The 25,921-nt window shown below is 41.3% G+C and overlaps 1 protein-coding gene across 1 annotated transcript in view; it reads left to right on the plus strand.

Moving 5' to 3' along the window:
• The window catches only part of DCDC2 (doublecortin domain containing 2), a 162,368-nt gene extending 140,677 nt beyond the window's left edge, over window positions 1-21,691 (plus strand). The window contains exons 10-11 of the mRNA XM_077886439.1: window positions 13,074-13,376; window positions 16,828-21,691. Of these exons, the coding sequence (XP_077742565.1) occupies window positions 13,074-13,376; window positions 16,828-16,887 (363 nt within the window). The 3' untranslated portion in view covers window positions 16,888-21,691. The remainder of the gene's footprint in view (window positions 1-13,073; window positions 13,377-16,827) is intronic.
• Window positions 21,692-25,921: the final 4,230 nt, after the last annotated feature.

A 25,921-nucleotide genomic window follows, 5' to 3' on the forward strand; every position in this document is an offset into this window, starting at 1 on the left:
CCTATATCTTTTAGCTTTACTGTTTCTTGGAGTTTGTGGCTTTTATTTCCTCTCCAGGCTTCTGTACCCATACCGGTTCATTCTTTTAAAAAAATTGCCTCTATTGACAGTTTAGAGGGACATCAGAAGGGAGCTGAGGAGAAAACACCCTCACATTTGTTCAACTTGCCATGTTTAACCAGAAACCACTTCCACACTAATTCGTCACAGGGAAAATAAACGGTCTTTATAGAATTTCCGCTAGTGATGGAAACTGGCAGTTTGTGACCAAATCTCCTAGAATCTTCTCTGGCTGGCTTGGGGCTTACAGGATCTCCTTACTACCCCAGATACTCTTCAGCATCCCAAACCGCAGCACATCATGTTATAAACACCCGTCCTGGATTATACAGTTATGTCATTTGCCCAGAATCTGGGGGCATTTGAGCTTGTGATCATTACACATAAAGAATACGCCATTAAAAAATCTGGAGTTGAGGCACTTGGGTGGCTCAGTTGGTTAAGCATCTGCCTTCAGCTCAGGTCATGATCCCAGGACCCTGGTATGGAGGCGGGGGGTGGGCTCCCTGCTTAGCAGAGAGTCTGCCTCTTCCTTTCTCTCTGCTCCTCCCCCTGCTTGTGCTCCCCCCTTTCTGTCAAATAAACAAAACCTTAAAAAAAAAACAAAAACAGATGCTGGTGCAAACTTCTTATTTTGCCATCAAAGACACGAAGCCCTATCTTCCCACAGAGCCACAGCCTGTTGATGAGGGAGTCCACACAGGCACCCAGGGCTCCTAGCTTCTAGCTTGGAACTCTCTCTCTTTGAACACCTTGAGGAAGGGCAGTGGGGGAGATTAGGGACTTCTAGTTTTCCCACAAACAGCAACACATTCCATCTGTGTGGAGGGCGACTCAGCTATCTCTGCCCTCACTGAAGTGAGAGGGATCGTTGTATAAACAATACTTCCACCATTCTTTCTTCTCAAGTCCTCTCCTATCTGTGAATCACGTTCACGTTTGCTGCTGCAAGCCTCGTGCACAGCTGCAGGAGTTAAGATGGGGTGATCTGGCTTCTTGATTTCCCCGTGCATCATCAACAAGGCTGTTTGTGACATCCCGTTTGTAGATTTGTGTTTACTTGACAGAAATGGTATTAAACATTAAAATATAGCCTTCAGGGATTTCTGATGTAAGCAAGAGAAAATCAACATTTACTTCTAAAGTGAGAGAACTTAATGGAGATTTTTTTTTTTTCCCTAATGATGACTAAAATATTCTCAAGCTATCTAAATATAAGTTTTCCGTGTAGTATGTGTTCCCCTCTGGGTGTCTCAGGAGCATGGGGAGCTCCATGGGCTCAGGTGAGCCACTCTCAGCAGGTGGCTGGCCAGAGCCTCACTCTGCTGTGTCCTTGCAGGGTCACATCGGTGAACATAGCCACCTTCTGTGTAGGTCACGGTACTTCAAACCACATCTAAACCTTTTATTATTTTTTTCTTTTCCCTCTATGAAAGCTGAAAACGGGGAAGCAGTCCACTGCGATCATGAAAAATTGAAACTGATTATTTCAAAACACCTCATTCTTGGGGTGGACATGACTTTCAGTTTCCATGGTAACAGAACTAAAAACAAGTAGGGTGACTTCTGTATCTGCAACGCCAGGGAAATCCACAGAATCTCCTTCCAGAAGAGCCAGAAACAATCCCTCACTCTTTCCCAAAGCGCAGATGTGCTTGTGAATGGTACATGTGAAGAGGAAGAGGAGGTATCTGAGGTTGTCGTTTTGGTGCTCATCTCCAACTCCTGGTAGGGTGTGCTTCAGGGAGGAGACCTGTGGTTAGGGAGGATACTTCAACTAGAAAGTTCTAGCTGGTGCTGTTACCTGAGATAGCAAGAGTCTTAAACCTTTAACGTCTGTTCCTCAGAGAATTTTGACATAACTATAAGACAAACTAACATTCACTTCTGAAGTGGGCAGAATGTCAGCTGTGGTCTCTGATTAGATGCCGTCCCCATTTCTAATTTTCGGTGCTGCTGCGGCTGTCAGAGGTGTGATGTGAGTTTAAAGTGCAAGTCATTCGAGCAACCCCAGCTGTCTGAGAATACCATCCAAGTAATTGATGCTTTCGACATTTTGTGACTCATTTCCATATAATTTCCATATTCCATCTTCCTTCTTCATACCACTCAGGAATCCTGAGTTAACCTTCGTCCCCGCACGCACATTCTCTAGGAATCCTGAGTACTTACGGTTTCCCCTGAGCCGTCCCCACTAGGACGCAGCAAGCGCTAATAACTATCAGACCTTTCCTGACTTGTCATACAAATCAGCCATTATCTCAGGCTGCCCATTGCAAAATAAGTAGTAAGAAATGCATATAAGCCAGTGCAGGCAAGAGACATCTGGAATGCCAGCACTGATGTTGTATTAAGGAGAAATATGGAACATTTCTAGTGGAAGTTTTTTTAAATTTTTTTTTTAATTTTTATTTCTTTATGATAGTCACAGAGAGAGAGAGAGGCAGACACACAGGCAGAGGGAGAAGCAGGCTCCATGCACCGGGAGCCCGACGTGGGATTCGATCCCGGGTCTCCAGGATCGCGCCCTGGGCCAAAGGCAGGCGCTAAACCGCTGCGCCACCCAGGGATCCCCTCTAGTGGAAGTTTTTAAGAGCAATTGCTTATGGTAAATAATGTGCTTTTTTTTTTTTTTTTTTTTTTTTTTTTTTTTTTAAGAGGGAGGATGGGGGAAGGTTAGAGGGAGAAGGAAAAAGGAGAATATATATATTTTTAAGATTTTATTTATTTATTCATGAGAGACACAGAGAGAGAGGCAGAGACACAGGCAGAGGGAGAGGCAGGCTTCCCGAAAAGAGCCCAATGCGAAACTCCATCCCGGACCCTGGGATCACGACCTGAGGGGAAGGCAGATGCTCAACTGCTGAGCTACCCAGGCATCCTGAGAAGGGGAATCTTTCTTTTTTTTTTTTTTTTTTTAAGATTTATTTATTTGTTTATTCATGATAGACAGAGAGAGAGAGAGAGAGGCAGAGACACAGGAGGAGGGAAAGCAGGCTCCATGCCGGGAGCCCGACGTGGGACTCGATCCTGGGGCTCCAGGATCGTGCCCCAGGGCAAAGGCAGGCGCTAAACCATTGAGCCACCCAGGGATCCCGAGAAGGGGAATCTTAAGCAGACTCCTTGCTGAGCGTGGAGCCCGATGCAGAGACTTGATCTCACAACCCTGGGATCATGACCTGAGCCCAAACCAAGAGTCCTATACTCAACCGACTGAGCCACCCAGGTGCCCCAAAGTAATGTGCTTTTTGAAAGGTAAAAGTTCTTGGCTTTCTTATAAAAACTTCTCTGTTTAAGGGTACATACTATGTGTAGTTGTACACGTGTGTGTAATGTGTCTGTTATTGTAGCTGCTTTGGGGATGTTGAGGTCAGAAGGGCCTTGAGGCTGGAACCATTTAAATGACTTCTGTGATCCTTGTTGCATTATTATGTACGTTGGTTTAGTGAGTGTCTTGGAGAGGGTATAATGAATACCCTTCCTTGATTCCTGTGAAGCATGGAAATTGTGCTTTATACAGGACGTAGGATTCCACAGTTATTCATAGGAATCGGCTAGTCCTGAGATTTTAGGATGGATGTAATGTTTGGAGGAACAATTCCTACTCAAAAACTAGTTCTCTTAAATTTTAGTTAGTTGGCTAAAATTTGAGGTAAATGTCAGGGGAGAAGACTTGAAGTATAGGAGAAGTATCTTCCTGATATTGTTGCCTTTGCAATGAAATGCTGTGTCTCCTTTTTATTACGTGACTCTTAATGAACAGGGTAATGTCGTCAGAATAAATCTTGCAGAATTGTCTTTATGGCTAAGCAACACTCTGTTGATAGTCAAGTCTATTTTCTCCCAGCTTTCAATAAAATTGATATTTTTTTAAACATAAAAAATACTATTTTTTATTTAAAGAGGCACTATTTCAAGTCTATTTACAATTATAAATTTTAACCAAAAGTGCTTTCTGGAGGGATGGCTCAGTGGTTGAGTGTCTGTTTTGGGCTCAGGTCGTGATCCTGGGGTGCAGGGATCAAGTCCTGCATCTGGCTCCCCACAACAAGCCTGCTTCTCCCTCTGCCTGTGTCTCTGTCTCTCTCTTGGTGTCTCTCATGAATAAATAAATAAAATATTAAAAAAAAAAAACCTTCCCAAAGTGGTGGTTTATTTCTGACCATACCTGGAGAGTACCCTGTAAATACGAGCCTTGTCACCATCATCTGTCCCTTCCCAAAGTGGTTTATTTCTTCATACCTGGAGAGTGCCCAGTAAATATGAGCATTGTTACCATCATCTGTCCCTTCCCAAAGGCACATATTGTGCTGGTTTTTACCTGTAGGAAGCATATTTGTGTTTAATTCAAGACAGTGGTATGTAATACCATGGTAAATGTGGCAGTGGATACAAAGGTGAATAAGGAAGCGCTCTTGCTTCTAGAAACTTCCAGAGGGCCTCTGCAGAGCCAAGACTGATATTTCCCCATTATTTCATAATCATTCCAAATATCTTTCAAGGCATCTACTTGATAGCAACTTTGTGTATCACATAAATAGTGTATAATCGCACACGGTAAGTAGAGTGTACTGATGGAATCTGGCAGGTGTCATGAGAGCACAGGTAAGGCATGGTGAAAGGAAGAGCATTGCAGGTGAAGATAGAGAGAACAGAATGAGTTAATAGCGTGGTGCAGGGGACAGGCCAGGGCTCCTTTCAGCCTTTTCCACAGAGGGCATTCATTCTCCCCTGTTCCCCAGCCCCCCCAGTACTTATGTCTGGGAAGGTCTGGGTTTGTCCTCCCTACCCCGCCACATCCAGCCAGCCCTCTTCCCTTCATGAAGAGCCCAACATCTCTAGTTTGTGCTGAGGGACTTTTAAAGGAAACAGTGTGGAGGGGAGAAGGAGGGAGAGAGAGGGAAGAATATGAATATGAACATGAACGCCTGTGGAGCTGAGGAGAAAATGGAGGTAAGGTGGTCTTGGTGAGCGTAGTGGTCTGCCCAGCTGTGAAACAAAGTACCCCAGCTGGGTGGCTTCTGCAGTAGACATTTACGGGGTCCCCCATTCTGGAGGCTGGGAGTCTGAGATGGTGTTGGCGGGTTGGTTTCTTCTGCATGCTCTCTCTTCAGCTGGTGGATGGATGTCTTCTCCCCAAGTCTTCACATAGTCTTCACTCTGTACCTGTCTGTGTCCTAATCTCTTGTAAGGATCAGTCATGTTGGACCAGAGCCCACCCTGTGGACCTCATTTCAAGTTAATTACCTCTTTAAAGGCTCCAACTCCAAATACAGTCACCTTGTCAGAGGTTAGGTCTTCAGCATGTAAATTTTGAGGGGACACAGTTCAGCCCCAAACAGTGAGAACGTGGGGTTTGTTTAGGCAGAGGCAGCATCTGCCTAGTACATGAAAAGACCAATATTCAGGGATGCCTGGGTGACTCAGTGGTTGAGCATCTGCCTATGGCTCAGGTCCTGATCCTGGGGTCCTGAGATCGAGTCCCATATCAGGCTCCCTGTGGGGTGGACAATCTCAGTGGACCAGAGTTTTAAATATCAGTTTGCATTTTTTAAAAAGATTTATTTATTTGAGAGAGAGAAAGAGAGTGAGAACGAGCACAGGGGGGTAGAGGGGCAGACAGCATCTCAAGCAGACACCCCACTGAGCATGGAACCTGACATGGGGCTCCATCCCAGGACCCCCAACATGACCTGAATGGAAATCAAGAGCCGACCACTTAACCAATTGAGCCACCCAGGGGCCCCAACATCAGCCTGCATTTTAACTGTATTTACCCATAAGGGCAAGACTGTCGCTAAGTGTCTTCTATGACTTTTTTTTTTTTTTTTTTTTTTTTTGTGGGAATGAGATTTGGAAGGGAGATTGCTCTGAGTGGCCCACCAGAACACAAGTTCATTAGTGTAAACCCTGTGCTTGGCTTTTTCATCAGACAACCCCTAGAATCCTTCCATCCAATGGCAAGAAAAGTGGAGTGATGCCAGTAATAAACACAGATGTAGCTTGTTACGTTTACAGTGGTCTTTTCTGTGCATGGTCCTATTTGTTCCTACTACAATCCTGTGAGGTTGTTGTGATCATCCTCCAGTTCCAGAGGGGACTCAGGCCAGGTGTGCTGACTTCATTGGTACTAGGGTACTTTGCTGGCCTGAAGCAAGTCGCAGCTGCCTCACCCTGCACAGTGTGTATTTGACATTGCCTGTCGATGCCACCACTGCAGCAAATATCAGCAGTCACAGGTCGTGTGCAGGAGACCCCCGTGCTGTTGCTCAGGTAGGAACACCATCTCTCAGGATCACCTGAGAACTGGCTCCTGCCAGGTTAAGGGGCGAGATCTGCATGGGTGCTCTGCTTCCTTAGCTGCAGGAAGGACCTGTGATGGGACCTGGGGAAAGGGTTTTTTTTTTTCCCTTCCTGTTTCTCTTCCTTCTTCCTCACCTCCCTCAAGATGAATTACCATTTCTTAGTCTTGTCTTTTCCTTTGGGATACCTGCGCCTTCCTCCCCATACTCCCCAGCCCCTCCTTTGGCTGTTGTGTCTACCCCTCTCTATCTAAATTATTAAACGTTATCAGGATCTTTGTATGGTTCTTTGAGGTGGGAGTGGAACGTGGGCTATGTGTACCTGAGCCTTGCTCAGTGACTAAACGCTGGTGCCTGGCTAACTCTGACTGTGACCGTGTCCCCAGCAGTCAGGCAGGTCCAGCTAAGTGGACAGAGGCTAAGAACTCCGTGGGGATTTTAAATAGTTGTAAAGATTTTTTGGAGGGAGTCAGGGGACTAGGAATATTTTTCTAGCACTTTCTATGTTTCTAAGTAAGCTGCTAGTCTCAGATCTGTTTGTTCATTCATTCAGCACCACCAATGACTTCCTACTACGAGTCACCTGATTTTTGGGAAGGGAAGCTTTTTACACCTGAGACAAGGGAGATGCCTGCCTAGAGTGTGATTGCAGAATAAAGCAGGGAAGATAACCAGAAGTTGGTTCCTCAGTTATGTGGCCACACAGAGCCGGCCACATAGCTCTCCCTGGTGGTCAGGAGTTGGGGCATATGATTCCTTTAAAAATTGAAGCAAGAGGAGCACCTGGGTGGCTTGGTTGGGCATCCAACTCTTGATTTCAGCTTAGGTCATGATCTCAGGGTTGTGGGATTGAGCTCCGTGTTGGACTCTGTGCTGGGTATAGAACCTGCCTAAGATTCTCTTTCCCTTTCCCTCTGTATCTCCCTTCCAGCTTGTTCTCTCTCTCTTTCTAAAAGAAAAAAAAAAAGAAATTGAAGATTCTCCTAACATACAACTGAACATTAACCGTTCTTAAATATACAGATCTGTGGCCTTTAGAACATTCATGATGTTGTTCAGCTGTTACCTCTGTCTAGTTCCAGATCATTTTCCATCTCCCCAAAAGGAAACCCCATGCCTATTTTTAAAAAAGATGTATTTACTTATTTGAGACAGACAGAAACAGAGTGTGCAAGCAGGGGGAGGAAGAAGCAGACTCCCCACTGAGCACAGAGCCGGATGTGGGGCTCCATTCCAGGACCCTGAGATCATGACCTGAGTTGAAACCCAAGAGTTGGACGCTCAACCAACTGAGCCACCCAGGTGCCCCAAAACCTCATGCCTATTAAGTGAACTTTCCCATTCTCCCCTCTCCCCATGCCTGGCAACCACGAATCTGGTATCTGTCTCTTTAGGTTGACCCATTCTGAATGCTTCACAGAAATGAAATCCTCCAATATGTGACTTTCTGTGGCTTTGTGCAGAGCTGTCTAACTCACAGCCTGCCCCCCAGGGAAGAGCTGTACTAGCTGTTAGATGACATCCCAAGGCCTTCTAAGAAGGACATTCACCCGAGTAAACTCTCCTTTGTGGGTGTCCCACTGCCAGGGCCGAACATCAGGCCACTGTTGTGTGAGGGTCATTGGAGTCCCGGAGAGTTTCTCTACAGCAAGAGAAGGAGGGAAAGGATTGAGGAAGTGAGCAGAGCTGACTTTGCCTCCTTTCTTCCTCATTGTCCTGAAGGACAGCTTCCTCCCCCCAGGGACCCCCACCCTACTGTGGAATGAGCATTCTTTTGCTTCTCTGCAGGCCTTCACCATGGTATAGATTTTATCTGTGTGTGTGTGTGTGTGTGTGTGTGTGTGAATGGGTGTGAAACCCGGTGTTCCTTCCGGGGACGATTTTATTGATGTATGCACTGGAAACATCCTTAATAATTTAATGCCTGCTTCAAAGGAGATTACACCAAAAAGCACATTGCTTTTCATTTATTCATTACAGATATGTCAGAGCAGAATTTTTTTTTTTCCTGGCCTGAGTTGTAGTGTCATAGTAATAATAAATTGTGTTCTACACTGTGGATATTTTCGAGGATTAAAAACCTTTTAACTCATGTTACTGTCTTATTTAAACTGATCCATTTGGTAGTGCAGCACCTCTATGTTGCATTTCGTAAAGTTGCACTAACCAGATGTGGCTTCATGTGAAGACGGTAAAATAGCCATGTTGGGAAAGTCTAATAGAAGTAATGGGATGGGAGGTGTAATACTAGGTGTTAGCAGTAGTGCTAGTGTGTTGTGCCCAAGATTGCGAATCCGAGAAACCACCAAGGAGCTGACACCGATGCAAGCGCATATTTATTAGCAAGCTCGAGCTTGGGTCCAAGTATACTCGACACAGCGGAGCAGGGACTTGGACCTCGAAGTGGGTTACAGCTGGGTTTTTTATAGGCTGGTCTAGGGGATTTTCAGAAGGGGTGGAAGAATTTCTCCAAGTCCTGTTTACATTCTGATGTGGGGCTTTCAAGGGCATTGAGCTCTGTTCTTATTCTAATATGGGACTTTCTACCATGGGTGTGGGCTCTGTTGTCTTTCTGATATGGGATTCTCTGCCGAGGGCAATTCTGAGCTCTGTTGTCTTTCTGATATGGGATTACCTGCCAAGGACATTGAGGACATTCTGCAGTTTTTCCCATAAAGTTCAGCTCCTATTCACAGGGGCCTAAGATGGCTGTACTTGTGCTAATGCTAAACTTGAGGTGGGATGGCCTTAATTTTTCTCGGCCTCCACAAGTGATGGTGGAAGAACAGGGCCTGAATTCAGGACTGGGTGTCTCCTTCCTTGGAGAGAGGTTAGAGTTTGTCCCAGTTGCTTGCATGAAAAGAAGAAAAAAAAATGTATATGTTTTTGGAAATTGGTAGTGAGGAAGAGGAGAAACACAAAACTAAGAACTAAGAACTAACTCACACTCGTTTTGCCACCTTTTGGTATAAATCTAGATTTCATGAAGGGAAAACAGACTTTTCCTGTTGACACAGAAGTAGTCACCTTGGGGCACCTGGGTGGCTCAGTCTGTTGAGCATCTGCCTTCGGCTCAGGTAATGATCTCAGGGTCCTGGGATGGAGCCCCGCTTCGGACTCCCTGCTCAGTGGGGAGTCTGCTTCAACCCTTGCCTCTGCCTGCTGCCCCACCCCTACTCATGTGCACGCGCACACACACTCTCTCTCAAATAAATAAATAAGATCTTTAAAAAAAAAAGAATTAAAAAAAAAAGAAGTCACCTTAACAGACTTCAGCAAGCTCTTGTATTCTCAGAGAGAAGGAACAGATCTAGATTCCTAAATGATCACCATAAATTTTGGGTTTTCTCTGTTATTATTATTAAATGCTTTTATTATAAAATTCTGTATAATTTCTCTTTCAAATCAAAACCAAATGGGCAAGTTAAGGTACCTTAATGATTTCTAGGAGGGTGATAGACAATTATCCAGTTCTCAGAAATAATTTAAAAAGAAATGTGCTCTTGTTGGCCATTAGTGCTGTAGTATTTTTGGATTTTTGTATGTAATGCTTCAGGGACTCTGCCTAACAATCTTTATAATGTTCCCTCCTAGATCACACCAAAAGTCTTTAATAGAGATCCAGAAATGTTTTTGTTCTCAGGTCGGTCATTCTTTAAACATTAAAAGCGATGTTGCCTCTTGCAGAGTCACATTTTCTGGCTGTTGAAAACACGGTAGTGACTATGCGAAATAGCAGCTTCTCCCATTGTTTGAGGAAGAATAGCAGGACTTGGCAAAATATTGCCTTGGGGGGCAGCCCGGGTGGCTTAGCTGTTTAGTGCGGCCTTCAGCCCAGGGTGTGATTCTGGAGACCCGGGATCGAGTCCCACGTTGGGCTCCCCGCAGGGAACCTACTTCTCCCTCTGCTGGTGTCTCTACCTCTCTGTGTCTCTCATGAATAAATAAATAAAATCTTTGGGATGCCTGGGTGGCTCAGCGATTGAGCATCTGCCTTCAGTTCAGGGTGTGATCCCGTGATCCTGGGATCGAGTCCCACATCGGGCTCCCTGCATGGAGCCTGCTTCTCCCTCTGTCTCTGCCTGTCTCTCTGTGTCTCTCATGAATAAATAAATAAAATATTAAAAAAAAAAAATACTGCCTTGGGTTCAAATCCTAGCCCTACTTGGTGACCACTGCTGAAGCGTTGAGTGGTTTCTCATCTTCCTTATGTGGGTAAGAGATATAAGAAGCGTACTTTGCAGGGTTGTTGTGAGGGTTTCAGGAATGATAAATGGATGAGCACAGAGCATGACACTCAGCATGGACGGGAGACGTGTGCTGCACTGTGTTCTCTACCCACAAGCAGTGTTCACGCAGTGTTGCATTGGTCACGGTGACCAGAGCCTGGAGACCTGATGGCAGGCTGCCACCCCCACTGTGAAAGGTCCCTTTCGCTGTATTATACTGTGCCCTGTGACTGCGCTGCTCTGAGCTCCCTGATTCGAGACTCTGTCATATCTGTCTCTGAATGTCCAGCGTCTAGACTATTGTTCAGCCCAGGTGGGTCTCCAGGCCCAGTCATGAGGGTTATGGTGACAGATCCCTCCAGATGTCTTTTTAGGGTCACACATCCTTCTGAGTCACTAAGAAAGGAGCTTCTGGGTCTGGGTTCGAAACCCCTCAGCGTTTTCTTGACCTCTTGAGTGGGAAGCCACCCACCGTGATTCTCTGAGTTGGCTCCTTCTTCTAGCTCTTCCTCACCTGGAGTCCCCTCTCTGACATTTCCTCTCTTCTGCTTTCATAATGACAGTGCCCACCCTCTCACTTACCAGACTCTTCCATTGCCCATTGCTCGAAGCGTGTCTGCCTCATTGCTTTGCCATGAGTGTTCTCTGTACAGAGAGAGTGGGATAGGGCTTAGGAGATGGGAGCATACTGTTTTGCCTCTTCAGGATTGGAAGTTTTTTTCGCCTTCAGTTAGGTCTTATACATAAAAGCTGGAAATCCTTGCCAAGCATTGTGGGGTTCCATGCCATAAATCTTTGTCTTTTCTCTTAGCACCATCTGGCAGATTCATCCACACACATACATGCCCATTTCTGGCCTTCCTAGGGGCCTCGCCCTGGGCAGCAAGCTTAGGGGTCTTGGGGGCCCCATGCCTTTCGACATGGGGCATAAGCATCTGAGTGGAAATGTGAAAGACAGAGCCACACTGTACTATTATTTAAGCTGTGAGAAGACAAAACACCACGGTTATTGGAATATCTTAAGAGCAACTGATTTTTTTCTTTCATTTTTTTAAAGTATGTCTTTGATAATCATGCGGTCAAAACTGAGACTCTACTTTGAGCAGAATATAAGCTTTCATGGTTCAACATTTTCCACTTCAAAATAATGTGTCGAGTTTTGCCCTGAACTTTCAGTCTACTTTGTTTGTTTTCCCTTTACTTCCAAAATGGAGAGTATTATGTTAATTTTACAAGAAGACCATGAAGACCTCATAACAAGCATTTGCAGCTTGAGGAGAATGGATTTCCAGAGCTACAAGGGGGGGGGGGGCAGGGGTAATTGCATCTCAGACCCTCCTTTTATAGATGCTGGAGGACTAGGTGACCTGTCTACTGTCAACCAGAAAGAGGCAGGGCTAGAGTCCTAATTTAGAACAAGTCCTGTTCTTTCCTACACTTTAAAAGAAAAGCTGTTATTTTATTGGAGGCAATGAAAAACCTGAGGATTCTAGGAGAGAGTGTATCAGACAGATGGGGAGCGACTCTAATGTTTTCTTAGGATGTGATGTGCCAGATACTGTGGTAGGCATGCATATAACTTCTCTCATTTATTCCCCCTGGGTGTTTTATTATATTCTCCTTTTATAAGTGGGGACTCTGGTGTTCACAGAGTTAGCTGATGGATGGCCAGTGCTTGAACCTGGGTCTCCAAAGTCTTGGCTCTGGAAGTCAGCCCCTTGTGTCTTTTAAAGCAGCTTTACATGTATCCAAATAACTGTGAAATGCCTAATTGGAGCTTATAAATTCCTGAGCACTTATTGTTTTTATAGAAAGAACATATAGTTTCTTGGCCTTAGATCTGCACGATCGTTTTTGTGTTTTGAGATACACCATGAACTCCCAGGCATTGTGTAGGAAGTGGTCCACATCTGGTGCTAGATGACTTGGGTTCCCATCCTGGTACTACCACCATCGCCCTCTTTCTGTACTTAGAGACGTAAATACACACCAGGCAGTTGTGGTAAGGATGATGACATCTCCGCAGGACTTTTTGTCTTTTTTTTTTTAAACCTCCTCCTCAGGGTGGGACACTCCACTAGATATTGGCCAAGGACCCTGCAGTCTGGCTTCCTTTCTGCCCCAGGGGCTTCTAAGCACTGGAGGTACATGCTTCATCCCAGATCTGGCTCTTCCACTTATGTACAGTAGGATCTTGGGCTAGATACTTGGTCTCTTTGTACCTTAGTTTTCTCACCTGTAATAGGGGAATAATACTAACCTCACAGGATTGTGGTGAGGAGCCAATGAGGAAATCGTGGTGAAGAGTGGCGTTTAGTAGATACTCAATGAGAGTTAGCACGTTCTCTACTGCAGACTGCTATGCACATGTAAGGAAGTTTTACCTGACTGTGGTTTAGTAATTATTACATCATTCTAATGTGCAGTGCAGAATCTCTGTTGCGCTGCTTGCTTTCATCTGTTATTCATTCTGACCCACCAGAGACCAGCAGAAATAGTAGATGAGGAAGAAGATGGAGAGAAAGCAAACAAGGATGCAGAGCAGAAAGAAGACTTTTCGGGAATGAATGGTGAAGTTGAAGAAGGAGGAGATCTGGAGGCTACAGAAGCCTCTGAGGAGGTGGAGGAGGTCCCGGACCACAGGGAGGAGCCTGCAGGTCCCACCCGAGGTAATGGAGGCACCGATGAAGAAAATGGGGAGGAGCTGGATCAGGTTACTACTGAGCTTCAGGAGGCAGTGGACGAGGATGTCAAGTCTCAAGGAGCTGGCACTGGACAAAATGAGGTAATTCTATTGCTTTTGCTCCCTGATGTTCATGCTCGAATGTGTGTGTGGTGTGCATGCCCAGGCACTTAGCAAATTATTCAAGCACTTAAGACTTTCTTAAGTCTTTCTTTGAAACCACTTACTGTTGAGCAGGGAAGGACTCGATACCATTTACTCGACTATGTTATTTCAGTCCATTAATAAGTATTGTCATCCATCTATCAGAATCCATGCGTCTGTCCTGTCATCCACCTACTCATCCATCTGTCTATTCACCCATTCATCCGCCTATCTATCCACTCACTCACCCACCCACTCATCCACCCATCCGTCTACTCATCCATCCATTTCACCCACCCATCCACTCATCTACCTACTCATCTACCCACTCATCCCCCCTGCCACCCACTCACCCACCCATCCCCTTACCCACCCACCCATCTATCCACTCACTCATTTACTGCTCACTCATCCATCCACCCATCCCCTCACCCACCAATCTACCCACCCATCCCCTCATCCACCCATCTACCCACTCATCTACCCATTTCACCCATCCACCCACTCATCCACCCACCTACCCATCCATCCATCCTAATCTCATTCTACAAAGTTTGCAGAGGTCCTAAGAATGTATATAACAAATATAGACAAATGCAAATACATTAAGATCAGGAAAGGTACAGACAAGAAAGGAGCATCAAGGCCATGAGACCTAGACATGAAAGAAAGAACGTCACCTCTGTCACAGGTGACGTCTTTGGAGATGTTAGTTTGACTTGTTTAGTCTGTGTTAAATGGATTAACCAAATTAAGCATTTGATGCACCAGAACTTAATAACATGTGGTTCTACTTATTATACATAGAGGGTAAGGAAATACGTGGTAAAGCCTCCTTCCTAGCTTGCTTTTCCACCAGGGTTCCTGCAGCAGGATATTCTCAATGTGCAGGCATTCTTCCAGAGGAGAGATGATTAAATTAGGGACTGATAAATAGGCTCAAGTTCAGTGTCACAGTGTGAGGGGCAGGGTGAACTGCACAGCATCCCCACTAACCACATATGCCCTTCCTTCCTGTCTATCTCTTTGGCCAGGGCCCACCTCCCTCAGGCTGTAACCTCTCAAGTGGGCTTTGCTATCATTATTCCTGATGCCCGGTCTCATGAGTGGGGTTCTCTTGATGATTTATTATTGCTTCATCTGTTTTATTTTGCTTAGAGGGGGATCAAATTTAGTAACGTTAAAATGCGAACAAGTTCTTGTGGCCAGGTTTCAATAACCAGTACAGAGTTCTCTGTAATCTGTTATTCTGGCTCATACAAAAACCATCCTTAACATCTAAATGAAAACACCCAACGTGTCTTCCACTTCATCTTTCCTCAAGATGAGGGACTCATAGTTGTAGTCAATAAATTCCCCATCTGCAGTTCTCCACAGTCACTGAAATTTAGTGGCAGTTTATATTCTGAAGTTGTTTGTAGCTAAAATTAGAAAAAAAATTTCAGTCAATTACATGATTCCTTGTCCCTCAGTAAGGAAACAAAATGAACTTCTCAAGGAAACAGACACACACATACATGCCTATACAAACACACTTTTACTTTCTGAAAGGAAGCCAAATGGTTTATCTGCTGGTGTCATATGGAAAACACATTGTCATTTATATGGTGACTGCAATAGTAGACTTCACAAAGTTCTTTGTGATGGCTGCCTTCGATGAAAATTCACTGCATGAAATCAAAGTGTAAATCCTATGTGGGACCTAGGTGGTAAGATCCAGTATGCACCCTTCCAGTAGTCTAGGTTTTCCTTCAGTGTCATAACCTAAAACTGTTTTACGGGAATGAATGGATGTCCTACCTATATTTCCATTCTGTAAGTTTAACTTTTAAAAATAAGCCTTTTATAAGAATTGAGCCTCAGTCAAGATCAAGGTTATATAATTTGAAGTGCAAGTTTCCCCAGAATGTATTGACGGGAATCTAAGCTTGTGGAATTGCAAAGGAGCAAGTGCCTGATACATGGCGAGTTAGGGATTTTATTTTATTTTATTTCATTTTTTTTAAAAGATTTTATTTACTTATTTATGAGAGACAGAGAGAGACAGAGGCAGAGACACAGGCAGAGGGAGAAGCAGACTTCTTGCAGGGAGCCCGATGTGGGACTCGATCCCTGAACCTGGGATCTGGGATCATGCCATGAACTGAAGGCAGATGCTCAGCTGCTGAGCCACCCAGGTGTCCTGAGTTAGGGATTTTAAAAACTATGCAAATACCAGAGCAAAGCAGTTACCCAGAAAGAGATTGAATCTTATTTGACTCATCTCTCTTATAATGGCAGTGTGTGTTGTTTTCACTCTTCCTAAAGTACTAGTTCAGGTACATTTTAAGCATATCAAGTCTATGAAAAAGAAGATACATATAAATTATAAATTACACATTAAAAATTAACCATTTCCAAAGGACTGTTTACTTCTCAAATGACTAAGAATTCAGTTTATCGTGTAACATTTTGTTCTATGTAGCCGTCCTTAGACACAGTATATTGTGATTATAGGAAGACAGCAGGTGCATATGACAGATACACAACAAGCAACTGACATTTATTGGGCTTGTGTTATATTCAAAGTACTATTTGAAACACTTCTTGAGATAACGTGAAATAAGAGACCACCCCGGTCATTTTCTTTTTCTTTTTTTTTGTGCAGAAATTATGGCTGGAGGTGGAGGGGCCCTGGAGCTAGTCCTACTGTCTTCACACTGGTGGCCCTTCTGGCGGCTGTGGAGCTTTCAGGGTTCCCTAGGGCAGAGTTTGAAAATCAACTAATTCTAATCTCATCCCCTTGGATTTCAATCTAGTAGGGAAAGGACACATTGTACACAAGACGCGATTTTTAATACCCTGAAGGAAGTTCAAGGGGCAGGGATGCCATTGCTGTTGGAGAAATACTGCTCTATACTTGATTTCCTTCCCGCTTTTCTCTCTCTGATACTTGATGGCACTTGGTACTGTATTCACAAGAGTTTGTGAACTCTAACTAATAGAACATCTGGTAGGGGCTGGGTTAATGTGACATGAGGATAGAATTGCTGTGCTTTTTTCCTCTTTCCTCTGAAAATGCTGAAATGAAAAGTATAAATACACTATTGAAAAGAAAAACTTAAAAGTGTAATCAAGAGGCAAAATTGAGAAAAGTAAAGCCTGTAGCACAAGAAATGAGTCTGTGCTTCTTAGGAAGCACATCGTAGATTATGGTTCCAGGCAGGGCTTTTGTGCAAGCAAGGTGTTGAGAATGGCATGTCCACTGGGTAATGCTCAACTGAAAAAGAAAGGGGACCCAAGGAACCATTTTTAATTGAATATTTATACGATTTTACATGAAACACAGAGTAATTTTTTTTCCTTGCGAATTTTATGACCTTTGTGACTAAAGAGCTAAATATCTTTGTTATGATCTCTCTTCTTCCAGGCTGACTTAGACCACCAAAGACCACCAAGACCAGAAGTAAAAATCACCAGCCCACAATGAGAAAATGAGAACAACAAACAAAACAAGGACTATGTTGTCATAGCATAGATAATTTTCAAAAAGAAGAGTATGTTGATTATCAGACAAATGAAGGGTTATAATACTTGAATAATAAGGGTATAGTTACTGCGGAACATAATGTGACAATATGGTTGAATACTACCTACTGAATTTTAAGATTAGAGGCTTAATGGAAAGACTAGATAATTTTGAATAGCTACTAAAGGAGAGTGACTTCTTTTCATGGAATGTATTTTTAAAAGTCTTTTAGGAAAATTAAAAGGGTACAGGAGCACTTTCCCCGGATGACAATTGGCCACTTGTCTTTATAAGCGATGGAAAAGAATAGGGCCACACCTATTGGATCCTCTTCTATAAATTTAGAAATGAGGCTATTAGATGGGAGTTTATCCTATAGCACTTATCTAGGAAGGCAGAGAATTTTAAAGAGATGGTAATAGGAAAGCATGTGCTATTTTTTTTAAAGCAATAAACTCTTGCATAAACAACTGTAGTTTAGTTTCAGAGACTGGCAGTAGATTGAAATGTTTCCGTGACTTGTCAACATTCTTTTCTTTCTTCCTCCTCATCCCAAATCCATCTTACACAAATTAAAAAGACAGCACAGGGTGTTCACTTTGGAAGGTGGAAGTCTTCATTCAGGGTAGTGGTGATTAATCTTGACATGACATTCCCTCAAGCGCTTCAGGTTTTAATCCTTGTGTCTTTAGTGACACATTCAGGAAGGAATTTTACCATGGGACACCCAGGTTACATTCACTGAGCCTGGCTGGCTGGTTTGCAAGTTCTGGTATTCTGTGGATTTTCATGGAACTAGTCTGCCCTCACCAGTAATATCCATCTCTTCTCCATCATGTTCTTATGTTAGAAAACTCCATATTGGCTAATCTAAAGATTGAATTCCCTACAGTTTTTTACAAAAAACGAAAAAAAAAAAAAAAAAAAAAAAACTAGACTGCCTAATAGGAAGAGTTTGTCACTGCTCCATTTGACTTGCTTTTTTCCTTATTTCTGTTAGGATTGGCCTTGTCATACTTTTGCCCCTGTGGTTATTAGCAAATGTTTATTGTAATGGCCAGTTATGTTTAGACTTTCAAGCAGATTCCTTCCTAAATAATTAGAATCCATCTGGGAGAAATTGTTGAAAAATACTTAAGTTGTCGTAATGAGACCAGTTCCTTATTACAATTCTGTGGGCTAATTAAATGAACTCCCAATGGCCTTGTTAGGTAGATATGGGGAAAAATACGATTGTATTAGTTTTTTGAATTGTCAAGAGATGATGCAGATCTTCCTTAAATATAGAAATAATATATTTTTTCGTATTAAAAATATTTTGTGATTATGTAGACGTTATAAATTTGAAATGTAAAATTCCAGTGCTTTTGTAGAATTCATTGTTAATCCTAAATTTAAAAGATTTTCTTCCCCTCCAGGTTTCATAACCACCCATTTGGAATAAAGGTAGCTATATCAAGCACTTAATAATACTACAGAAAACTAATGTATTTTTTCCTAGCAGCTATTTTAGTATTTTCTACAAATAGGAAGCATAAACAGAGACTATAATGTGTAACAGTATTGGAAAGAGATTGTGATATAAGGGTGTATTGATCTGGGAGGATGAATTGTCAACGAGGGTTCTATATTGTATAAAAATCTAGACTGTGCTTTTTACAAGTCAGCTTATTTTTTCAAATGGGACAATATGAGATGTAGTAGACTACAAACAACAGTCTTGTGTTGCTAGGGAAATAAGACTAGCTGTTTTTTTAATGTTAAATTCCCATGCCATTACTGGGCCTGGGGTTAATTATTTTAAATAGTTTATAGAAATCAGGGGTAAATGCCTGAAATTATAACTAATTCTCAAGATGATTCTTTCTCTTTTCTTTCTTTAATGAGTTTCTCTTTTTTTCCTTTTTTAAAAGGAATCTCTTGAGTTTTTTTTTTTTCCCCTCCTGTTCTTCATTATACTATGAAGCTTAGGTTTTCAGAGCCTTTTTAAGAGTTATTTCAATGAAGCCCAATATTGTTTTACATGAAAAACAAAGTATACAAATACTTCAATATGATGAGAGGTCATAGTAACTGTAGCAAAAAATTTAAAAATTAGGATATAATTCTTCTCTTGGACCAATGTGCATGTTTTACTGCCTGTTGACAAGATATAATTGTGGCCTCCCTTGAGGGCATGAACAACTAATCACTCTATAACACTTTGCAGACATATATTACTAAAAAAAAAAAAAAAAGAATGAAATATGTCGTCTAACCATGGGAAGACATCGTTCACAGAAAATGCAAAGTGTGCCTGTCATTTTGGAGATGACGTCAACACAAAGGAGGAATGCTGATTCACGTCCCCCATGTGGATGTTTTCTCTGTGGGAATGGTGGTCCTGGTGGCAGGCTAGCTGCAAGGGTTAAGCTGGGCTCACGGACAGATCTGGAGAGCATTTATGTGAGTGAGCAGAAGAGATCTGGGTTAGGCTGCAAGTATTGTTCCTTTCCAAGAGGGAGGATACTGTGAAAAACCCCTGTAGCTTTGCTGTGCTAGCCAGCGGAATGCTTTTAGTTTTAAGGAACTCTTTCCTCAAACTTAATTGGGTTCTAAGACATTTATAAACAACTGGTTGCTTAGTTGAATTGGAACATTAGAGTTTTGCAGAAAAAGACACAAATTTTAGCTAGTGTCATTTTCATGCTAAAGATGTTCCATCTTGCTCCGTAGCCTCCTCTGTTCATCACCTAGGCAGCATCCACTGATTTCTAGTTAGAAATCATACAATATGATATTATGGCCATATGATAACTTTTTACTCACTATTTTTCTCTATAGCCATAGGATGACTTTCCACTTAATAAGACATTTTCCCCTATGCGTTTTGGGAAATATTCAAATGCCAGGCTCACAGGAAGAGCATGATACCCTCATGTTTTATTCTGGAGTGTTGGCTCCTGGTATGGTCTGTAAAGACAGAACCAGCCCCTAGGTATGTGGCTTGGAGTCTCTTGGATATCTCTGAGGGATATGGTTGTGAAGCCATACTAATGTGAGCTTCTTCATGCTAACTTTTCCAGCGTATAGCTCATAAACCAACATCCTGGAAGACTTCACTAAATGACCTATCTTATACATAAGATGGGATGAACGTCTGTCTATTCAAAATTGTGACCATAGAACATCAAGAAGGCTTCTTTATGTTATTCACTGACTCTCCTAAAGAATTAACTCTGTACTTTCATTTTGATCAATAAAGCAGCAAAGCAAAAATTTTTAAACAGATTAATTACTAGAGACAAAGAAACATCTGAACTGTTGCCAATCTGAACAGAGAGAATAAATAGATATTCACTTATACATATCAAATACTTGTACAGTTGCACTCACACACTTTAAAATACTGAACAGGCCTCTCCAGGCATAGCGTTGTTAATAGAATAAGGCTCTTCTGAGAGAGGCAATGTGTAAAACACACGTGGAGAGGAAACACTAAGAAATGATATAGATCATGGTGCTTTAAAACTTGTTTCCTGGAGACTTTAAGAAATTTAAAATTTCAGAGTAAGAAAGTTACCAGAATTTTAATGAAAAATTTATTGTATGGAGGAGTGATTGCAGATAGATAGACAGACAGATGATGGATCATCTTGTTTTCCTGACCTAATGACAGAGTCCAGTCCCTTAGTTCATTGTTACCAGCCCTAAGGACCATATGCCTCAGGTGCAGAATATTTCATACCAACAAAGGCTCTGTCCAAAGGTTACCACTGTTCATGAATGTGTGTGTATGATTTGCAGGAATGCATAGAGGACTCTCTTTGGTACCAAATAGCCAGGTTCACTACAAATAGAATAAAAGACTGACTTACTGTTTCACCTCTTTATCTATAATGCTCTGGTTCAGTGCAGAAACTTCATAGTGTCCCTGAGTGACTCTAATGTCCTGGAGTGGCACCACTTTCTTGTTTTCTTTGCATTTTTTTTTAAGGTTAATCTGTCTGTCTCAGGTGATGAGTACATGCAGTTCTTTGTTATTAAATATCAGTCTTGTAAATGCTCTTAAGATTCTTGCTTCCCAGAAATTATCCTGGTATGGAAATGGGTCTGATTCTTACCATATAAAATTTGTGTATTTCTTATCATGAATTCTAAGGGACTTGGAGAGAGTGTGAAAGTGCATTCCAACCTGTTGATGCAGAGGGAAATACTGTTTTGGAAAAGGCAGGCATCCTATAAAATACGGGGAATTAGGAAAGAATTTTCAAATGTCTGGATAACCATAAAGCATTTATAAAATCAGGAGGTAAGTAATGGAGCTCTGTTGGCTTAAGCCAACAACAGACTGAGCTTTAATCTGTGAATGGGACCAAATGAATTCCCTATAGTTTTATCAGCTTAAACCACATAGTCTAATTGAGTGGCTGAGTTATGACCACAAATGTCATGGCAAGTGGGAAGAGGGAATGGCCATAGTCAATTTCAAAAGAAGTTTGGAAAAAACTTATTCTGGTTGTTGCTTCACTGCTTCTTTTGTGCCTTAAATCCTTACCATGTACAATGATTAAGGGTGATTATTGATGTTATAAGTAAAGGTTTAGTTGAGCTTATCATTTTTATGTGATTTATGTTTAGAACTTCTCTTTGTAAGGCAAGTTATTTGTGCTTTGATCAAATTATGAGCATTAGCTTTTTTTTATTTCTGTATTAGCGCTCACTCTGAAATATAAAAGTTTACTGTATCTTTGAGTAAATAGATACGTGTTTTATGTAACTAAAATGTGTCTGGGCCTATTTATTGTTTGTTTATGATGTTGTGTGGCTGATATTTCATTTATCAATTCTCTGCATGACATTTTTTTTCACAAATGCAGTAGAAACTTTTTTATTTAAACCATGTATTCAACAATACTTCTGTTTCTATTTGGCATGGGTATTAAGCTTCATTACGTAAAGAAAAGTAATTTACACCTTCATGCACATGTTGTTTAGTTGATGAAATTTTCATGAAAGAAACATCATTTTTTCTTTTATGAAATCGTTTTAGGGAAACACAAGTCCTGAGTTTTTGTTATGATAAATGAAAATATCTTTTAAAACAAAACAAATTGTCCAAATCACACATATTTTTTGTAGATAGAGCTATGGGAATAAACTTACAATTTTTTTTAAACTTACAATTTTACAAAGAAGGTAGCTAAAATTCTGCTTTAGTTTGTGGGCAAGTCACTGCTTTCATTCTACCAAATTAAAGTTGTTTTGTGTTTTCCCTTCATGTGTGAGAAAAGTAGTTAAGCACAAGCATTTAGCCTTCTTGATGTGTGATAACAAAATATGTGTATTGAGGTCCCATAACTGAGGAGAATACCCATTGAGCAGTTCACTCATGTATCTCTGTTATTCCATGAGAGTGGAAAAGCAAACCTCACCAAAGAAGAAGGCATCTGGATTGTCAAGATCAAATCTCCTTACAGACTTCCCACAACCAACAATTACTGTCAGTTCTACAAGGCATTGTAAAGTGACTAGCCATGCACTGGTTATAAAATTCTTATTTATGAAAATAAACATACAGCTTTTCTGCAGGTTTCTAAGTGTGTTTCTCTCCCTAATGGTTCCTCAATCTATTAAATATTTATATAGATCTCCCAATGTCCTCATAAACTCAATCTTCCATTAAAGAGACAAAAATGATACAGTGATATCATGCCCTTTTCTTTGCATTTATTATTGGTTTCATAATAACAAAAATGATTTTTAAAATATAAAAAAAATACACATCAAGTTTAAAACCCAGGGCGGCACCCCTGAGTTGTATTTATTTATTCTATTCTGTATTTATTCTTTTTAGATACAGAGAAGTGTGAGGACTACTGTGGTTCTCCCCCCAACTCTGGCTACTAATTTATTAGTCCCTCTTCCATCTCTTTGAATTTTGGTGGTGTCCCTGAGCAATCTCACATGTAGTCACGATCCTAACAGCCACCTATGTACCTGTGACTCCCAAATCTGTGTCTCTAGGTCAGATGTCTTCTGCATGGGAGCTCCAGACCTGGGCATACAACTCTTAGTTGGATATCCCATAGCTGCCTCAAACCCAAATGTTCCATTTTCTTGAAGATATATTTATTTTCTAATTTTATTATCACTTCTGTGAGTGGCCAGCAGATCAGGAAGCAGAACTAATATGAACTAATATATTTCTTTTTTTTAAAAAAATTAAGTTTTAATTTTAATTCCAGTATAGTTAACATTCAGCGCTGCATTAGTTTCAGCTGTACAACATATTGATTTGCCATTTGTATACATCATGACCTACCCACTGCAGTAAGTGTACTTACCCTCTGTTGCCATACAAAGTTCTAACAGTATTATTGACTATGTTCCTTCTCTATGTTGTACTTTACATCCCATTAGCACCATTTATTGAACATGCTATCTTTTTCTCCATCGATTTGTAGTGGGAACTATACCAAGTTTTCCTGTGTTTTAAGAAAATTCTTGGGTCAAGATTGGAGGAGAATCCTATCATGGCCTGAATTATGTCCCCACACATAATTTTGTGTTTTTTTTGTTTTGTTTTGTTTTTCCCACACATAATTTTGTATGAAGTTTGTATGTTTGTATGTTGAAGTTTGTATGTTGAAATCTCTGATCCCCAATATGACCGTATTTGCAGATAGGTCATATTGCTCATGGAGGCATTTACAGTTAGATGAGATCTTAAAAGTGAGGCTAAATCTATAGGACTGGTGTCCTTACAAGAAGAGGAAGAGACAGGCTGAGTTTCCACTCCCTGCTTGTGCACACAGAGCAAAGGCCGCTTCAGGACACAGCGAGAAGGCAGTCATCTGTAAGCCAGGCAAACAGGCCTCTCCAGAAACTAAATCCACCAACACCTTGATTATGGACTTCTACCTCCAGAACAGTGAGAAAATAAATATCTGTTGTTTAAGCCACCCTATCTGTGGTGTCTTGTTATGGCAGCTGAGCAGATGAACACAAATCCGTTTCTGCTGAGTTCTGAATTATGTAATAGGATTTTTTTTCTTTCTTTCTTTCTTTCTTTTTCTTTTTTTTTTTTGGTCAGTGAATATACAGCAGAAAATACAAGTTTAGAACTTTTATTTTCTTTTTTTAAATATTTAATTTATTTATTCATGAGAGAGACACACAGAGAGAGGCAGAGACATAGGCAGAGGGAGAAGCAGGCTCCATGCAGGGAGCCCGATGTGGGACTCGACCCCAGGACTCCAGGATCATGCCCTGAGCCAAAGGCAGATGCCCAACCACTGAGCCACCCAAGCATCCCTAGAACTTTTATTTTCAACAAAGACTCTTTATACCAAGATAACATCAATTTGGTATCCTTTATTGTTCACATTTGTTTTCTAGTCACTTCCTTCCTTAGAAGAGTATGAGAGGCTGTCCCAGTGGAGAAGTGGATCCAAGGAGGCCCGCCCAGGGTCAAGCTCTTCAGAATTTGGACACTGCTTCTCCACCTATGTGTTGATTATTCTTTTCTTTTATATCCAGGATGATTGATAATATTGAGATGCAATGGAAAACACTTCTCATCTAAGGTATTGAAAGGCACAGTTCCTCTCTAAAAAAAATTTAAAAAGAGCAAGCATGCAACAATGGTCATGACAATGCTATGTAAAAAGACATGTGATACTCCATGCTTGATCCCTTCCCTAAAATGTTTATTTTAATTTTATTTTTAAAAATATTTTATTTATTCATGAGAGACATACAGGGAGAGTCAGTGGCACAGGCAGAGGGAGAAGCAGGCTCCCTAGGGGGACCCTGATGCTGGACTTGATCCCAGGACCCCAGGATCACCACCTGAGCCAAAGGCAGATGCTCAACCACTGAGCCACCCAGGTGCCCTTCCCTAAAACTTTTAGATATGATCTCTCTCTATTTTTCTCTCACTCCTTTTTTAAAGATATGATCTCTTGGGACAGGCATTACTCAAGCCTTAGGGGTACTCAGCTCTCCTTGTGATACTGTATTAAGTTCTTGTGTTCATAGATGAAGGAAGCATGTTTGTGACAAATGGCCCATAGAGGAGGGTCTGTTCATAGAATGTCAGCCTGATGTTTCTGCTTCCATTCTATTTTGTTGGGCTCCTTCTGCTGAAACTTCACTTTTAAATTACTATAGCTCTATAATAAGGGATGTTTGGTTGCATGAATCTCCCACTCCATTCAAAATTATCTTGACACTTTACTGTTCCATAGACATTTATAAGCTAAACTTGTCGGGATCTGTGAAAAGCTCTGTTGAGATTTTGGTTAAAACTGCATAGATCTTTATAATATCTTTTTAAAATTTGAAACTTTCATTTATCCAGGGCTTTTTAAAGAAATACAAAAATTTGCATAATTCTTATTGTAAAGGTCTTGAACACATTGTTCTAATATATTTATTCCCAGAGAGCTTATAATTCGTTTTTATGAGCTATTATAATAACAGTGGCTATTGTGAGTTGAATAATTTTTTTGAATTATGTTTTCCAGTGATATATTCATGATATTGAGGGATGTCATTGATTTATGTAAGTTGTATTTAGGACCTTGCTGAACTCTCTTATTAAAAGTGATTTGTAAGTTTCTGTAGGCTTTTTAATGAAGACTGTAATGCTGTCTGCAAAACTATCACTAGTTTTCTTTCTGTTCCAATTCTTAACATTTTTTTTTAAATCTAATTCTTATCAAACTAGGTAGACTCTTCAGCATATCTTATATGATAGCAGCAATGGTAGATATTTTTTGTCTTTCCCTGATACTAAGGGAATGCTTCCAGTATTTAACATTAAATTTAATGTTTGTTTATGCTTTTGGTTTTGTATATATTTTATCAAGTTAACTTTCTCCTTCACTTGTAGTTTCCTAAGAGGTTGTTTTATTTGCAAACTCCAAAAGGATGAGCTACAAATGGTTTTTATAAGACTCTGCATCTATTAAGATTTTCATGATTTTTTTCCTTTCATTTTTTTTAATGC

The sequence above is a fragment of the Canis aureus genome, chromosome 37, assembly GCF_053574225.1.
Source record: "Canis aureus isolate CA01 chromosome 37, VMU_Caureus_v.1.0, whole genome shotgun sequence".
Taxonomy (NCBI): Eukaryota; Metazoa; Chordata; class Mammalia; order Carnivora; family Canidae; genus Canis; species Canis aureus.